At 44.8% G+C, this 17,949-nt stretch overlaps 1 protein-coding gene across 9 annotated transcripts in view; it reads right to left on the bottom strand.

The window, feature by feature from the left end:
- Positions 1–17,949, bottom strand: part of cdk2 (cyclin dependent kinase 2) — a 71,203-nt gene that overhangs the window by 18,860 nt on the left and 34,394 nt on the right. For all 9 annotated transcript variants that reach the window (XM_067976569.1, XM_067976574.1, XM_067976571.1 and 6 more), the window contains 3 exons: positions 5,803–5,862; positions 5,158–5,364; positions 2,325–2,402 (listed from right to left, as the gene is read on the bottom strand). In XM_067976569.1, the coding sequence (XP_067832670.1) occupies positions 2,325–2,402; positions 5,158–5,273 (194 nt within the window). In that variant the 5' untranslated portion in view covers positions 5,274–5,364; positions 5,803–5,862. The remainder of the gene's footprint in view (positions 1–2,324; positions 2,403–5,157; positions 5,365–5,802; positions 5,863–17,949) is intronic.

The following is a 17,949-nucleotide window of genomic DNA, read 5'->3' as shown; positions in this document are numbered from 1 at the left end:
GCCTACTCCTGCTCCTATTTCTTATGTTCTTATCCACAGCCCTCTGGGGTAGAGCATTCCCCAAAGATTCACAACCCTCTGAGTGAAGAAATTCCTCCTCATCTCAGTCTTAAATGGCCGACTCCTTATCCTGAGACTATGACCCCTAGTTCTAGACTCTCCAGCCAGGGGGAAAACAACCTCTCAGAGCTACCCTGTCAAGCCCCTTCAGAATCTAATATGTTTCAATGAGATCACCTCTCATTCTTCTAAACTCCAAAGAGTATAGGCCCATTCTACTCAATCTCTCCTCATAGGACAACCCTCTCATCCCAGGAATTAATCTAGTGAACTTTTGTTGCACCGCCTCTAAGGCAAGTATATCCTTCCTTAGATTAGAAGACCAAAACTCTACGCAGTACTCCAGGTGAGGTCTCACCAAAGCCCTGTACGATTGTAGTAAGACTTCCTTACTCTTGTGCTGTAACCCCCTTGCAATAAAGGCCAACATGCCATTTGCCTTCCTTATTGCTTGCTGTACCTGCATGCTAACTTTTTGTGTTTCTTGTACGAGGACACCCAAATTTCTCTCAACACCAACATTTAATAGTTTCTCACCATTTAAAAAATATTCTGTTTTTCTATTCTTCCTACCAAAGTTAATAACCTCACATTTCCCCACATTATACTCCATCTGCCACCTTCTTGCCCACTCACTTAACCTGTCTATATCCCTTTGCAGAATCTTTGTATCCTCCTCACAGCTTACTTTCCCAACTAGCTTTGTATCGTCAGCCAACTTGGATACATTACACTCGGTCCCATCATCCAAGTCATTAATATAGATTGTAAATAGCTGAGGCCCAAGCACCGATCCTTGCGGCACCCCACTAGTTACAGCCTGCCAACCTGAGAATGACCCATTTATCTCTGCTTTCTGTCTTTTAACCAATCCTCTATCGATGCTAATATATTACCCCCAACCCCATGAGCCCTTACCTTGTGTAACAACCTTTTATGTGGCACCTTATCGAATGCCTTTTGAAAATCCAAATATACTACATCCACTGGTTCCCCTTTATCTACCCTGTTAGTTACATCCTCAAAAAACGCTAATAAATTTGTCAAACATGATTTCCCTTTCATAAAACCATGTTGATTTTGCCTAAACATATTATGATTTTCGAAGTGCCCTGTTACCACTTCCTTAATAAAGGATTCCAGCATTTTCCCGGTGACTGATGTCAGGCTAACTGACCTGTGGTTCCCTGTTTTCTCTCTTGCTCTTTTCTTGAATAGCGGGGTTACATTTGCTACCTTCCAGTCCACTGGGACTGTTCTAGAATCTAGGGAATTTTGGAAGATTACAACCAATGCATCCACTATCTCCGCAGCCACCTCTTTTAGAACCCTTGGATGTAGGCCATCAGGTCTAGGAGATTTATCGGCTTTTAGTCCCATTAGTTTCTCCAGTACTTTTTCTCTACTGATATTAATTACTTTAAGTTCCTCACTCTCATTTACCCCTTGGTTCCCCACTATTTCTGGTATGTTTTTTGTGTCTTCTACTGTGAAGACAGATACAAGTATTTGTTTAACGCATCTGCCATTTCCTTATTCCCCATTATAATTTCTCTTGTTTCAGCCTCTAAGGGACCAATGTTTTACTTTTGCTAATCTCTTCCTTTTTACATACTAGTAGAAGCTCTTACAATCAGTTTTTATATTTCTTGCTGGTTTGCTTTTATCGTCTATTTTCTCCCTTTTATCAGTTTCTTGGTCATCCTTTGCTGGTTTCCAAAACTCTCCCAATCCTCAGGCTTACTACTCTTCTTCGCGATATTGTAGGCCTCTTCTTTTAATCTAATTCTATTCTTAACTTCTTTAGTTAGCCACTTTTCCCGTGGAGTTTTTAGTTCTCAATAGAATGTATATTCGAATGGCAAACAGAGACGAATCAATCTATGTGCATTAAGTAGGTTTCAGTAGGCGTGTCCAGAGTGTGTGGAAAAGGTAGCATAAAGGAACCATGCGTTGGCTGTTAGGTGTGTACAGTACTGAAGCTGCTGTCTCTACCGTACTGTATACAGAGGCAGGCTGGAATTAAAGAACGCATATCTACGTTTTTGATTGTACCCTGTTTGTTGAACTGCTCTCAATAAAGGAGAGACTGTCTTTTAATTGTAGCAAGCAGAATACAGTAGGCTTCTTCCAAGTATTCGTTAACATAGAAGACTACCACATTCATTAACAGAGAAGTCATAAGGTGCTATAAGAATGCAAGGCTTTCTTTCTTCGGAAATGTTTCCCTTAAATCAATATATACCACAAAATAGAGTCCTTACTTGACTATGTTGGGATGGCTGAGTTCCTTGAGAAGGGAGATTTCTCGTATTGCTGTACTTGGCACTCCCTCTGTTTCCCTGAAAGATATCATGCATAAGAGATCATTAGTAAGATGATGATGATTAACTACATAGCACAACTATTGAGAGAAAAAAGCATTAATCTTCTTCACACATCAAATAAATGGATCCTGTCAGCTGTTAACAAAGTAACATTACACACCCTTCTGCGAGAGTCTCTAGCCTCAATACCCTCATCATATTGCCTGAAAGAAGTATTAACAATTGGGATTACCTGCTGATTAGCCTAAGTACGTCACTCCTTTAAAAGTTGCTCACAGTGAAACTTAAGCAAAGGCAGCGTTGCGTGAGTCTACATGTCCCCGCACACACATGCATCTTGCATTTGCTCAGCAGAATACACCTGATTGGCCAATTAGGCATGAGGAATTACAGTAAATTGCACATTAAATTCACTTCAATACGGGGCACATGTCATCACTGAGTCATCAAAATATCACCACAGAACTTCAAGAGCCTGTGTCAAGTTTCTGTTCAGCCAACTATGCATGATAACATTGCACATAAAGGACCTGGTATGCTCTCTGATGTACCAGACACTTTTTTTTAAAAAAAGAAGATAGATAGTGAGGAACAGCAGACACTCCAGTTACCACATGAGCGACAAAACCATAGCAACGAGTGGAAGAACCCAGATATTGCACTGTAATACTAGAGGGCACGGTGAGTGATGTTAAACATGATGGTGATTCCACTTACTGAGGCTGCATATTGCACCTCCACCACTGTCCTGGCTGAGACCAGCTAACTCAGTAGAGACCAGGAACTGAGTATGGGACATGGCTAAGTATATATATGAGTCCAAACAGTTCACTCTCATGATTCAGAACTCGTGAGCATGCAATGAAAGGGCTTCCTCCAGCCCACGTGCAAGATCCAGGACCAAGTTGTGAGGTGGATTTGTGACAAAATGGGGAAACAGCTGGAGGGAGCGAGGGCTCCAGCAATGACGACTCAGTCACTGAGGGGAAGTCGATCTTACAACGGGCATACCTCTTTGCCAGAGCCACTCATTATGACCGGGGTTAAGCAGTTGGTAATCAGTAAGCCTGGTATACTGCACTGATTTGGACATCTAGAACATCAAGGTGGCTGGCACAATGCGAGCTGCCTGTGCAGATCCTTCCAACACACCGAGGCAGATGTCTGTCGTATAACTGATGTGAAAACTCAGACTTGGGACTACAGCTGCTGGAAGCCGGGTATTCGAACATGCACTCATTTTTCCAGGCCTGCCATTACTAGGTTGTTCTTTGTTTTTCTCTCCACCATTATACCCACATGTACTTTCCTTCTGTATCTCAGCCAGCCTCTGCTCATTACGCAGGACTAGATTTCCACCCATTTAGTCACTGTGAAAAATTTAGCCCATAGCTCCCCCATATAAACAACAGTCCACAAACACACTTGATTGATCACATCACAAAAGTATACCAACCCTTTCATTTATATAGCGTTTTACTACGTAGTAAAACGTCCCAAGGTGCTTCACAGGAGCATTATCAAACAAAATTTGACACTGAGCCACATAAGGAGATATTAGGGCAGGTGACCAAAAGCTTGGTCAAAGAGGTAGATTTTGAGGAGCGTCTTAAAAGGAGGAGAGATGGAGAGGCGGACAGGCTAAGGGAGAGAATTCCAGAGATTTTATAACTAGTTAATCTATTTTTGGTGGTGATAGTAGAGGGAGGAATGTTAGGCAGGACACCGGGAGAACTCCTTGCTCTTCTTCACATACTATTATGGGATCTTTTACGTCAACCTGGGCAGGCAGGCGGGGATTTGATTTAACGTCTCATCCGCAAAACAGCGTAGTGTAACTTGCATGTTACTCTGGGTAGGGTAGTGGAGGCAGAAACCCTGGAGCCATTTAAGAAACAGCTTGTTACTCTGACTTGAAGGAGGTTTTTTTCTGAATGGATGATCTTGGGAATGAAATGGCCTTGTCCATATCTACCTTGCAGTCCTGTGATCTCAGCCGAGTGGCCAGTCTCCATATGTGAGCCTAAAGATGTAGTGTCAGACCATTCAACTGTGGAGGGAGCATTACCCGACATCCATACATACCACTCTCCAGTAAGGAACCCATTGGCTACCCAACAGGAGCAGGAACCCTGGCTAACATTTCCCCTCACTTCCCCAAGGTACCTCAGGCCAATCCTAATGCCCCTTAGTGCCACCCCAGCTGAGATCGGCTAAATCAGCCCAGAGAATCAAAAACGAAGATTTTCCTAGTCCAGACCCACCGAGCCATCATAAGAGTCACAAACTGAACCTAAGGCACTAATCAAATCAGAGTGCAGGGAACATTCATGGAGTAGTCAACGTCATGACATCATGCGAGAACTGCATTGGATGACTGCTTCGTCATTCATTTGGAAGTTACCATTATTTCTGTCTCACACGCATTTTATCTCCTAGTTGTATGGTATGTGGACAGGACCAGTAACGTAGCACATTACGTGGCCTTTCGTTACAACTAGCGTGGTCTACTTTCAAGAAAGTTACAAAATTGGGGCAGAAAACGCGTGCAGGATCCAATGTTTGAAAAATTTATAGCTTTCCAACCTTTCCCCCTGCCCCTGAACCCCAACAGAAAAAAAGTTTACACAAAACGATAGCTGTGGGTCAACCAGGAGGAACAAAGCACAAAAGCGGTTGCATCCTGCAGGATCTCGTGTCTGCACTGAGACCCATTTAACGATCACTCTATCGGCCGCTCACAAGCCTTCAAAGGGATTTCATAACTCACGTGTCGAGTCGGATTTTCTTCAAGGCCACCACTTCCCCTGTGTCTTTGTTTTTGGCTTTATAAACCACACCGTACGTCCCTTCCCCGATCTTCTCGACTTTCTGGAAACTGTCCATCGTCTTAGTCCCCCCCCACCCTTGCGCTCCAATTAGTCGCTGGCGAGATGATCGGCGGCTCAATCCTTGGGATCCAGCGCAGCGATGATTACTTTAAGCCGGGATTGAAATTGACAAATATTGTAACAGTTAGCACCGCGCCATTACACTGCCTTTCCCGCGCTCTTTCAGTTCCACCCACATCCCATACCATTGGTCCAGGAAGTTTTGGATATAAGCGTCATCAAATAGATTGCTCTATTAAAGGAGCCTTAACTGTTTTTCAAGTATTGGAGGCACTGATTTTTAATTTTTTTTTGTTTTAGGCCCCCTTTTATAAGAACAGGGGGGGGGGGGGGTTAGGGTGTGTTTATGTGCAGTAAATTAAAAAAAACCCAAAAATAAGTGTCAAATTATAATTTTATTATCTCGGTCCAGGAGGCACTGATGGGGTTTTTTGGTTTTCTGCACACGAACACGAAAAAAGAAAAAAAAAGGAAGCACTGATGGATTACACAATTGTTTTTGTAAAAAAATACTTAACACTCACTTTTAGTTTGGTCAGGCTGTCCCTTATTTATTAGTGGTCCCCAAAGCCTCATCTTGCAACCTATAAAGAAAGAAATTGAATTGAAATAGCGCCTTTCACAACCTCAGGACGTCCCAAAGAGCTTTACAACAACAACTTGCATTTATATAGCACCTTCAACGTAGTAAAACATCCCAAGGCGCTTCATAGGAGTTTTACAACACCAAGTTATAGTCCAACAATTTTATTTGAAATTCACAAGCTTTCAGAGGCTTCCTCCTTCCTCAGGTGAATGTTGTGGAAATGAAATCCTCGAACCCTTCGCATTTATAAATCACAGAACAATACCTGGTGATTACAGAAAGTCTTTCCAACTGCCTGTTGTCAAGGCAATCACAGTGTGCAGACAGAGAGGTGTTACCTACAAGGCCACCGAATATACAAACAACCAAAAAAAAACAGAGAGAGAGAGGCAGAAACATAGAAACATCCGGAAGGAAGAGAAAGACAGCAAATGACCCGTTATATTAAAAACAGATAACATTTGTTCGCTGGTGGGGTTACGTGTAGCGTGACATGAACCCAAGATCCCGGTTGAGGCCGTCCTCATGGGTGCGGAACTTGGCTATCAATTTCTGCTCGACGATTTTGCGTTGTCGTGTGTCTCGCAGGCCGCCTTGGAGTATGCTTACCCGAAGGTCGGTGGTTGAATGTCCTTGACTGCTGAAGTGTTCCCCGACTGGGAGGGAACCCTCCTGTCTGGCGATTGTTGCGCGGTGTCCGTTCATCCGTTGTCGCAGCGTCTGCATGGTCTCGCCAATGTACCATGCTCTGGAGCATCCTTTCCTGCATCGTATGAGATAGACAACGTTGGCCGAGTCACAGGAGTATGAACCGTGCACCTGGTGGGTGGTGTCTTCTCATGTGATGGTGGTATCTGTGTCGATGATCTGGCATGTCTTGCAGAGGTTACCGTGGCAGGGTTGTGTGGTGTCGTGGACGCTGTTCTCCTGAAAGCTGGGTAATTTGCTGCGAACGATGGTCTGTTTGAGGTTGGGTGGCTGGTACCACGGTTGCAACCACAGGGAAGTCTATCGTCAATTTGTCCGACCACACCCTTCAACCAGACGAAATCGAAGTTCTCAGCCGAGGGCTCAATTTCTGCCCCACTACCAAAATGGACCCCATTAGTCTCGCGGCGGACACAGAGGAATTCATCAGGAGAATGAGGCTCCGGGAATTCTTCCACAAACCCCAAGATTTCAGCAGCGAACCCAACGAGACAATCAACGATCCGGAACAGCAGACAGAGGGATCCGCGGTACAGCAACCGAAGAGGAAAGAGTTACACTGGACTCCTCCGGAGGGTCGCTGCCCTCAGCTTGACATGTATGCTCAAGCTGTCAGGAAATGCGTCAATGCGTCAGCCGCACTCAGAAGACAGTCCGGAATGTCACCCTAGCACAACGCAACGCCATCAACGCTCTCAAGACCAACCGCAACATCGTCATCAAACCAGCGGACAAAGGAGGAGCCATAGTCATACAGAACAGAACGGACTATTGCAAAGAAGCATACCGACAACTGGACAACCAGGAACACTACAGACGGTTACCTGCAGATCCGACCAAAGAACACACCCACCAGCTCAACAAACTGATCAAGACCTTCGATCCAGACCTTCAAAGCATCCTAAGCGCTTTCATCCCACGTACTCCCCGCATGGGAGACTTCTACTGCCTCCCAAAGATACACAAAGCCAACACACCCGGACGTCCTAGCGTATCAGGCAACGGAACCCTGTGTGAGAACCTCTCTGGATACATCGAGGGCATCCTGAAACCCATCGTACAGGGAACCCCCAGCTTCTGTCGCGACACTACGGACTTCCTACAAAAACTCAGTACCCACGGACCAGTTGAACCAGGAACACTTCTCACCACGATGGACGTCTCGGCACTATACACCAGTATCCCCCACGATGACGGCATCGCTGCGACAGCATCAATACTCAACACCAACAACAGCCAATCTCCAGACGCCATCCTACAACTCATCCGCTTCATCCTGGATCACAATGTCTTCACCTTCGATAACCAGTTCTTTACCCAAACACACGGAACAGCCATGGGGACCAAATTCGCACCCCAATACGCCAACATTTTCATGCACAAGTTCGAGCAGGACTTCTTCACTGCACAGGACCTCCAACCAACACTATACACCAGATACATCGACGACATTTTCTTTCTATGGACCCACGGCGAGGAATCACTAAACAGACTACACGATAACATCAACAAGTTCCATCCCACCATCAAGCTCACCATGGACTACTCCTCAGAATCAGTTTCTTTCTTGGACACACGAATCTCCATCAAAGATGGGCACCTCAGCACCTCACTCTACCGCAAGCCCACGGACAACCTCACGATGCTCCACTTTTCCAGCTTCCACCCTAACCACGTCAAAGAGGCCATCCCCTGTGGACAGGCCCTGCGAATACACAGGGTCTGCTCAGACGAGGAGGAACACGATGGACACCTACAGACGCTGAAAGACGCCCTAGTAAGAACGGGATATGACGCTCGACTCATCGATCGACAGTTCCGACGGGCCACAGCGAAAAATCGCATAGACCTCCTCAGAAGACTAACACGGGACGCAACCAACAGAGTACCCTTCGTCGTCCAGTACTTCCCCGGAGCAGAGAAACTACGTCATGTTCTCCGCAGCCTTCAACATGTCATCAATGATGACGAACACCTCGCTATGGCCATCCCCACACCTCCACTACTCGGCTTTAAACAGCCACCCAACCTCAAACAGACCATCGTTCGCAGCAAATTACCCAGCTTTCAGGAGAACAGCGTCCACAACACCACACAACCCTGCCACGGTAACCTCTGCAAGACATGCCAGATCATTGACACAGATACCACCATCACACGAGAAGACACCACCCACCAGGTGCATGGTTCATACTCCTGTGACTCGGCCAACGTTGTCTACCTCATATGTTGCAGGAAAGGATGCCCCAGAGCATGGTACATTGGCGAGACCATGCAGACGCTGCGACAACGGATGAACGGACACCGCACAACAATCGCCAGACAGGAGGGTTCCCTCCCAGTCGGGGAACACTTCAGCAGTCAAGGAAATTCAGCCACCGACCTTCGGGTAAGCATACTCCAAGGTGGCCTTCGAGACACACGACAACGCAAAATCGTCGAGCAGAAATTGATAGCCAAGTTCCGCACCCATGAGGACGGCCTCAACCGGGATCTTGGGTTCATGTCATGCTACACGTAACCCCACCAGCGAACAAATGTTATCTGTTCTTAATATAACGGGTCATTTGCTGTCTTTCTCTTCCTTCCGGATGTTTCTATGTTTCTGCCTCTCTCTCTCTGTTTTTTTTTGGTTGTTTGTATATTCGGTGGCCTTGTAGGTAACACCTCTCTGTCTGCACACTGTGATTGACTTGGCAACAGGCAGTTGGAAAGACTTTCTGTAATCACCAGGTATTGTTCTGTGATTTATAAATGCGAAGGGTTCGAGGATTTCATTTCCACAACATTCACCTGAGGAAGGAGGAAGCCTCCGAAAGCTTGTGAATTTCAAATAAAATTGTTGGACTATAACTTGGTGTTGTAAAATTGTTTACAATTGTCAACCCCAGTCCATCACCGGCATCTCCACTTCATAGGAGTGATTAACAAACAAAATTTGACACCGAGCCACGTAAGGTGATATTAGGACAGGTGACCAAAAGCTTGGTCAAAGAGGTAGGTTTTAAGGAGCATCTTAAAGGAGGAGAGGCGTAGGGCCCAGGCAGCTGAAGGCACGGCCGTCAATGGTGGAGTGATTAAAATCAGGGATGCGCAAGAGGCCAGAATTGGAGGAGGTTACAGAGATAGGGAGGAGTGAAGCTAATGGAGGGATTTGAAAACAAGGATGAGAATTTTAAAATCGAGCCACTGCCAGACCGGGAGCCAATGTAGATCAACGAGCACAGGGGTAATGGGTGAATGGGACATGGTGCGATTTAGGATATGGGCAGCAGAGTTTTGGATGAGCTCAGGTTTATGGAGGGTGGAAGATGGGAGACTGGCCAGGATAGCATTGGAATAGTCAAGTCTAGAGGTAACAAAGGCTTGGATGAGGGTTTCAGCAGCAGATGAGTTGAGTCAGGGACAGAGACAGGCGATATTACGGAGGTGAAAGTAGGTGGTCTTGGTGTTGGAGCGGTTATGTGGTCAGAAGCTCATCTCAGGGTCAAATAGGACGCCAAGTTTGCGAATGGTGTGGTTCAACCTCAAACAGTGGCCAGGGAAAGGGAATGAGTCAGTGGCTAGGGAATGGAGTTTGTGGCGGGGACCGAAGACAATGGCTTTGGTCTTCCCAATATTTAGTTGGAGGAAATTTCTACTCATATAGCTAATTAAATACTTTTGAAGTAAAAACAGAAAATGCTGGAAATACTCAGCAAGTCAGGCAGCATCTGTGGAGAAAGAAACAGAGTTAACGTTTCAGGTCGATGAACCTTTGTCAGAACTGGAAGAAGTTGAAGGTTCAAACTTTGATCTTCAATTTCTTCCAGTTCTGACGAAAGGTTTTCAACCTGAAACGTTACTCTGTTTCTCTCGCCACAGATGCTGTCTGACTTGGAGAGTATTTTCATCATTTTCTGTTTTTATTTCAGATTTCCAGCATCTGCAGTATTTTGCTTTTGATTAAGTACTTTTTAAGTGTTATCACTGTTGTAATGTAGGGAAATGTAGCAGCCAATTTGCACACAGCAAGATCCCACAAACATCAATGTGATAATGACCAGATAATCTGTTTTAGTGATGTTGGTTGAAGGATAAATATTGGCCAGGACACCGGAGAGAATTCCGGTGCTCTTCTGTGAATAGTGCCATGGGATCTTTTACATACACCTAAAAGGGCAGACTGGGCCTCAGTTTAACGTCTCATCTGAAAGACAGGACCTCCGACAGTGCAGTACTCCCTCAGTACTTAATCTAAGTTTAGTTTCAATTATACTGACTCTTGTCCCTCTTAAAGCTACTTAAAATTAAACCTGATCATTATCCAGTGACCTGCTGGAAAGTGTGCCTGTATGTCAGATAAGGACAATACTGGGCTCAGTTGTGCTGACCCTCTTTGTCAAATAGCTTGCCAACACTCATTGTCTGGACTCACACATGCAGAAAGGCCACTTGGGCAAAAAGGGCTACCAGCGTCCAGGGAACTGTTGCCTAGTATGAGTTAGTGCATTCAGGAGAAGAGAGAAGTAAGTTGAAAAAAAACCAAAACTTCCAAAGGATTGGAAAGCGTGGGCTATCAATGTCTTTTGTACAGATCACAAACACCAACATGAGCACTTCATTACTTGAAAGTAGCTCAACAGTCTTGCATTCTTTCCACTGACTTTAATCTCCCTGATCTGCTGCTCACTTTGTGTTACGCAGAGTTAGCTGATTAAAGCACAAGTTGTACACAATTCAAAGCAAGAAATTCCTTCAGCGGGAGAGGTTCTAACTCCTGATCAACCAAAATTTTTTTTAAAAATGAGGAATGCTTGGAATCATGTCTAAATCTGGATTAATCGAGTTCTGAAAGGACATTCCAACCAGCAACTTTCTTTACTTAAAAAAGTTGAAGGTTATATATTAAAATATTGATGTGAATCTGATACACAACAATAAAATGACTTATCCTTCTGTACAATAAATTACACATGAAGGTGGATGGGTTCTATATCTGTCAGTGGAAGGAAGCAGTGCTAGGCCAAAAAAAATAAACAAGGCTGACTCCCACACAACTTGGTTGGTACAAAGGTGGCAAGTGAAAACTGAGCTTTCTTTGGCTTAGGTTTGGAGTTTGGATTTCTCCCCAATCCCTTCAGTGAGTGGCACCGGATCAAATTTTGACATTGCTATTGACGTGGAGAAAGCATTTTTATTCGGGGATTTAATTCATTCAGTGGCTTGGCTGAGCTCAGATTAAACCAACATGTATGTTATCTGCAGTTTGAGCTGCCCAGCCATGAGGTGGCAATGCGTGAGTTCAAGCTGGCTGGAATTATAAACAAGGCTTTAATATAACAGAATCTGCTGAGCAGGTTCTACTTCTACTCCAAGTTGCTGTAAATTTTTGGCTGCATCAGCTTTATTACTGAGAAGTCCTTTACTGCACAAGCATCCTGTATAACATTATATTGATTGTAGGTCTTAAGAATGAGAGCCATAGTGAAAAGTTAGGTCTGCATTTTGTGTGCATTTTACTTTCTTATGTATAAGTTCTACTTTTTCCCATATGTCATAATGATGTCTTTTTTGTGGAGTGAGAGCGAGAAACCTGATTTGTATTTTTTTTTTATAGAAGATAAAGACTCTTCAAATCAGTATCCCAAACAGACTGTGGCTTGCATACAGTGTCATGCTTGGGACAATGCTTTTATAAACCAGAAGAAAAAAGTAAAGAGACGTAGAATTGGAACCTCATTGGCAGACAGTGCAAATCAAAGGCCAGATTCAATGCAAAACTACTCCCACTGCATTATTTTTACACTGTATTGTGGAGTTCATAGGTTGGTTTCATTCTGGTTTGGGTTTTTCCCCTGCTTGTGGATGTCATGATAGATATTGACTCCACGTAGTTTATCCAAGATGACATCCAGACTGAAAGAATAATGATTGTTACATGATCACTGTATGTTTATCAAGTGATAAATGACAGGGGTAACCAGAAATTGACGTGGTCAGTATACAACAGGCAACATTAACTGAAATGAGATTTTGACAAAAAAGATCATGCATTCTAGCTTTGAGCACAAAGTTATCAATGGGGTGATGCAGTTCATTGTTGGACAAAGCACTGTGTCAAAGAATGGTAGGGTGGGGTATGGGTATGCTCCCACAATTCCCTGCATGGTAAGTTTTCAATCTTGACCACATTATCAGGAGACGGTAGTGAGCAGAAGCTTGGCACTTCTCCACAGGGATGAACGATCATTCTTGTGCATCTTCCAGTGGTTGGCTTAAGATGTCTTGTAGCTGATGGCTTGTCCACCCTATTGACTACGAAATGGTTCTTGGTGCAACAGCTCCTAAGGGAGGAGGGAGAAGGAAACATATATATGGAAAAAAATTAAATTGAGAAACCTAAGTGAAGGGCCAAGGCCCTTCCCTTCATGCTTGATACCCTCGAGGTTGAGGAGTAGGAGAAGACGAGGAAAACAAGAAGTAGGGATTAGTTGATTCACAGTTTGGATTTTAAAATCTTATAGATTGTGGAAGAAGGAAAATACAGAGGGAGGAAAGGAGTTCCACAGTTTTGAAGTTCTGGAACAGAATGAGATAGAAGCGATGATCTGAATCTGGACTTCTGAGTTAGAGGCTTGAAAAAAAATACTTGCATTTATATAGCATATTGTCGAAGGCGTTTCACAAAGTGAATTACTTCTGGACTGCAGTGACTATGTTGGCAGAAAGGACAGCCATTCTGCACCAGCAATGTCCAAAAAACAGCAAAGAGATGATTGACCAATTAATATGCTGCTAGATCATTCATTTTGAAACCCTTTGTCCCGTTGGGTAGTTTTGCAATTGAAGTGACCTAAAGGCAGCCAACACTGCGATAACTCTAATGGTAGATCACTGGACTCACAATTGTCGGTCCATGGGTTTGAAAACTTGTCCTGAACTCATTCAAACTTACCAGTCTCTTTGTATGGCAGCTCTTGACAGTTCTATGGTAGACACCGTGAAACTTTAGAGAAGCAGAACAATCTTGGATGTGGGTGAAAGAAAAACGGAAAGAAAATGGGACCCACAGGGAAGATGTACTTTTCTGCCTGGATCAAGGAGCAAATGTAGTGGCATTCAGCAGAGAAAGAGGAAAAAAACCTTTTATTGTAAAAAGGGGGATCAATGCTAGTTCGGGGTGTCAATGTCAATTTTGGGTGGTTCTGGCAGAGTGAGTGTCATTTTCGGTTTTGCTGTGTCGCTATGATGCTGTACTCTCATAAATTATGAAACCATATCATCGATGGCATCATCACATTTATGTTCACAGCTCAAAAACTATCTTAAAAACCTTACAGGAATAATAGAGAGAAAGAACTTGTATTTCTATTGTGCCTTTCATGATCTCAGGATGTCCCAAAGCACTTCACAGCCAATGAGGTACTTTGGAAATGTAGTCACAATTGTAATGTAGGGAAACACCGCAGCCAATTTGCACACAACAGACCAGATAATTTATTTATTTTCATGATATTGGTTGAGGAATAAATGTGGGCCAGGACATCAAGGAGAATGCTCTTGCTTTTCTTCAAATAGAGCCATGGGATCTTTTACATCCTCCTCCTGACTCAGAGGCGAGAGTGCTACCACTGAGCCAAGGCTGACACGCAGTGCAATGTTCTTTTAAGTACCTTTACAGAACAAATATTAAGCAACTGAGCAATCCCATCCCTTGACCTTTGAACAGAATAGATGCATTCACTGAAGTCTAGTTCACATGAAGTACGATGTGAGGTTTTTTTTCCTTTACTTTCCCCCCACCCAAATTATCCTCTTCTCCCCTGAAGGTCCTAACTCCTGTTTGGGTGTGGGCCCATTAGCCATCCACTACCTCATGCAGGTGCCATGCTTCATTTGCAAACCTAGATAGTAAGTGTCAGTCAGGTAGAGGAAATGAGAGGGAGAGAGATGGGGTTATCGTAGTCAAGCTCGATCCTGACCCACCCCACATTAACATACAGGTACTTTACAGCAGGAGTCACTGGATAGTGGTCAGGAGCAAGAATTTGGGATGATTTTCCTCTCCCTAGCTCATGGATGCTGAGACAAATTTTGCACCCTCTTCACTGCCCAAACTCAGATCAGCTAACTCAACACAGATGAGGGGTCAACGCTGGAACCTTCCTGGTTTATATAGCTTGATATCAAGCTCTTTTTTTGTGAGCATGTGAACCCCTTTTTATCCTGGTATTCTGAACCATAAAGTAACTGCAGCTGAGAGGGTCTGTAGGTAACCTACTCCCAAAGCCGCTGTCATTGTCACTGTCACAATGAACCAACCACGAGGAGGTGCATACCTCCAGGCCATTAATGTCGTTGCCTCCAGTTTCTTCCTCACTGTTTATGGGGAAGTGTTTGTCCTTCAGTCTGTTCCTCCCAATGTAAAGATGGCTAAATTGGGAACTCAGCAATACAAGCAGGTGTGAACCTGAGTCTCATAATTTGGCACTAAGCATCGGTGCCTGTAAAGACGAACAAATCAGCATTTTACACATCTCAAGTACTTGAATCCTGCAAGGACTGAGTGTTCTTTGCAGCTTTCAAAATAAACACACCTATCACACAGCAGCTGTGAAGCAGATTTCTGTGTGCACTAACCCTGTGTGCACTAACCCTGTGTGTACCAACCCTGTGTGGACGAACCCTGTGAATGGAAAAAGAAAATGAGAGTGAGAAGGGTATTGCAAAATAAGGAATGGGAATATAAACTCAATGGAAAGACACTGAAGAGTGTGGAGGTACAGAGTCCCAGGGGTTCAAATACATAATTCCTTAAAACTGCAAGTGCAGGTAGATATAGCCATATTTATGAATTGGGGCATAGAGTACAAAAGAAAAGAGTTAATGATAAATTTGTACAAGACAGTGGTTAGTCCACAGTTAGAGTACTATGTGCTGTTTTGGGCACTCCATTATAGAAAGGACATTAAAGCCATGGGCCTAGAAATTCAATGGCACCGCACCCATTTTCGAGCCTCTAAGCCTCCAATATGGCGGGCAGGAAGCGCACGCTCATTATGAGCTAGAAATGTGCCTCCCGCCATATTGGTGTAGGCAAAAAAAGGCATCCAGGGCCCACAACTGAAACAGACGTTCAGCCCTTTGCATATGTAAATAAGGGGCCTATCGCCTGTTTGAGGCCCCATCTTCAATATTGGATTGCCCTGAGGAAGCCAGTGCCGGGTTGGCTGTGTTCAGGAAAACCAGGTGTACATGCGGCCTAACAGGCTGTCCTTAAAGGGATCCCTGCAGGCCGCAACCAACAAGGTAAGATTTTAAAATATAATTTACCCGCATGCAGCAAGACCTGGACAACATCCAGGCTTGGACTCATAAGTGGCAAGTAACATTCGCGCCAGACAAGTGCCAGGCAATGACCATCTCCAACAAGAGAGAGTCTAACCACCTCCCCTTGACATTCAACGGCATTATCATTGCCGAATCCCCCACCATCAACATCCTGGGAGTCACCATTGACCAGAAACTTAACTGGACCAGCCACATAAATACTGTGGCTACAAGAGCAGGTCAGAGGCTGGGTATTCTGCGGCAAGTGACTCACCTCCTGACTCCCCAAGGCCTTTCCACCATCTACAAGGCACAAGTCAGGAGTGTGATGGAATACTCTCCACTTGCCTGGATGATTGCAGCTCCAACAACACTCAAGAAGCTCGACACCATCCAGGACAAAGCAGCCCGCTTGATTGGCACCCCATCCACCACCCTAAACATTCACTCCCTTCACCACCGGCGCACAGTGGCTGCAGTGTGTACCATCCACAGGATGCACTGCAACAACTCGCCAAGGCTTCTTCGACAGCACCTCCCAAACCCGCGACCTCTACCACCTAGAAGGACAAGGGCAGCAGGCACATGGGAACAACACCACCTGCACGTTCCCCTCCAAGTCACACACCATCCCGACTTGGAAATATATCGCCGTTCCTTCGTCGTCGCTGGGTCAAAATCCTGGAACTCCCTTCCTAACAGCACTGTGGGAGAACCTTCACCACACGGACTGCAGCGGTTCAAGAACGCGGCTCACCACCACCTTCTCAAGGGCAATTAGGGATGGGCAATAAATGCTGGCCTCGTCAGCGACGCCCACATCCCATGAACAAATAAAACAAAACCTGAACGTTGAGGCGGGAGGAGCATTAAGACCAGGACCGCTGTCGGCTACGACCCACCCCCCCACCCTCCCCATTGCTACAGCTGTACAAAGCCCTGGTTAGACTACACCTGGAGTACTGTGTTCAGTTCTGGGCACCGCACCTTAGGAAGGATATATTGGCCTTGGAGGGAGTGCAGTGTAGATTTACTACAATGATACCTGGACTCCAAGGGTTAAATTACGAAGAGAGATTACACAAACTAGGGTTGTATTCCCTGGAATTTAGACAATTAAGGGATGATTTGATCGCAGTTTTCATGATATTAAGGAGAACTGATAGGGTAGATAGAGAGAAACTATTTCCGCTGGTTGGGGAGTCTCGGACTGGGGGACACAGCCTAAAAATTAGAGCCAGGACTTTCAGGAGTGAAGTTAGGAAACACATCTACACGCAAAGGGCGGTAGAAGTTTGGAACTCTCTTCTACAAATGGCAGTCAATGCTAGCTCAATTGTTAATTTTAAATCTGAGATTGATAGATTTTTGTTAACCAAAGGTATTAAGGGATATGGGACTAAGGCAGGTGTATGGAGTTAGGTCACAGATCAGCCATGATCTCATTGAATGGCGGAATAGCTCCGAGGGGCTAAATGGCCTACTCCTGTTCCTATGTTCGCAACCTCGACCCCCCTGATCCCCACTGCCGTCCACCGCTCTCAATCACCGCTGCTAACACCCTCCCTGATCCTGCCCACTGCTCCCTCCCTCCCAATCACTCCTCTTGCAATCACCCCTCTCCCGATCACCCTTTTCCTGATCAACCCTCTCTACCGGTCCCAAGAAGAGGGCAGTGATATTCGTTTTGGATTGCTCTCGCAAAGAGCCAGCACAGACACAATGGGCCAAATGTCCATTCTGTGCTGTAAACTTCTATAGTTCTATGAAAGAAAGGTAGAGACAGAGAAAGTGAGACAGAATCAAAGGGAAGTAGAGAAGGAAAAGTGACAGAAACAGATAGAGACACAGAAAAAGAGAATGAAAGAGACAGATAAGAAGACAAACAAAGAAAGAGAGAGAGAGATGGAAACACAGAGAAAGAGCGAGCATGCACAAGAACACAAAATTGCTAGTACTGAATATTATTAACCATCAGGGGTGTATAGACAAATATTGGTCACTAGGATGACAGAAGCTATGGAGCATGTAGCAAAAGATAACTGTATGCAATCTGGATGAAAAG

Source organism: Heptranchias perlo, chromosome X, assembly GCF_035084215.1.
Source record: "Heptranchias perlo isolate sHepPer1 chromosome X, sHepPer1.hap1, whole genome shotgun sequence".
NCBI classification, from domain to species: domain Eukaryota; kingdom Metazoa; phylum Chordata; class Chondrichthyes; order Hexanchiformes; family Hexanchidae; genus Heptranchias; species Heptranchias perlo.
This window is presented reverse-complemented; position numbering and strand designations above follow the sequence as displayed.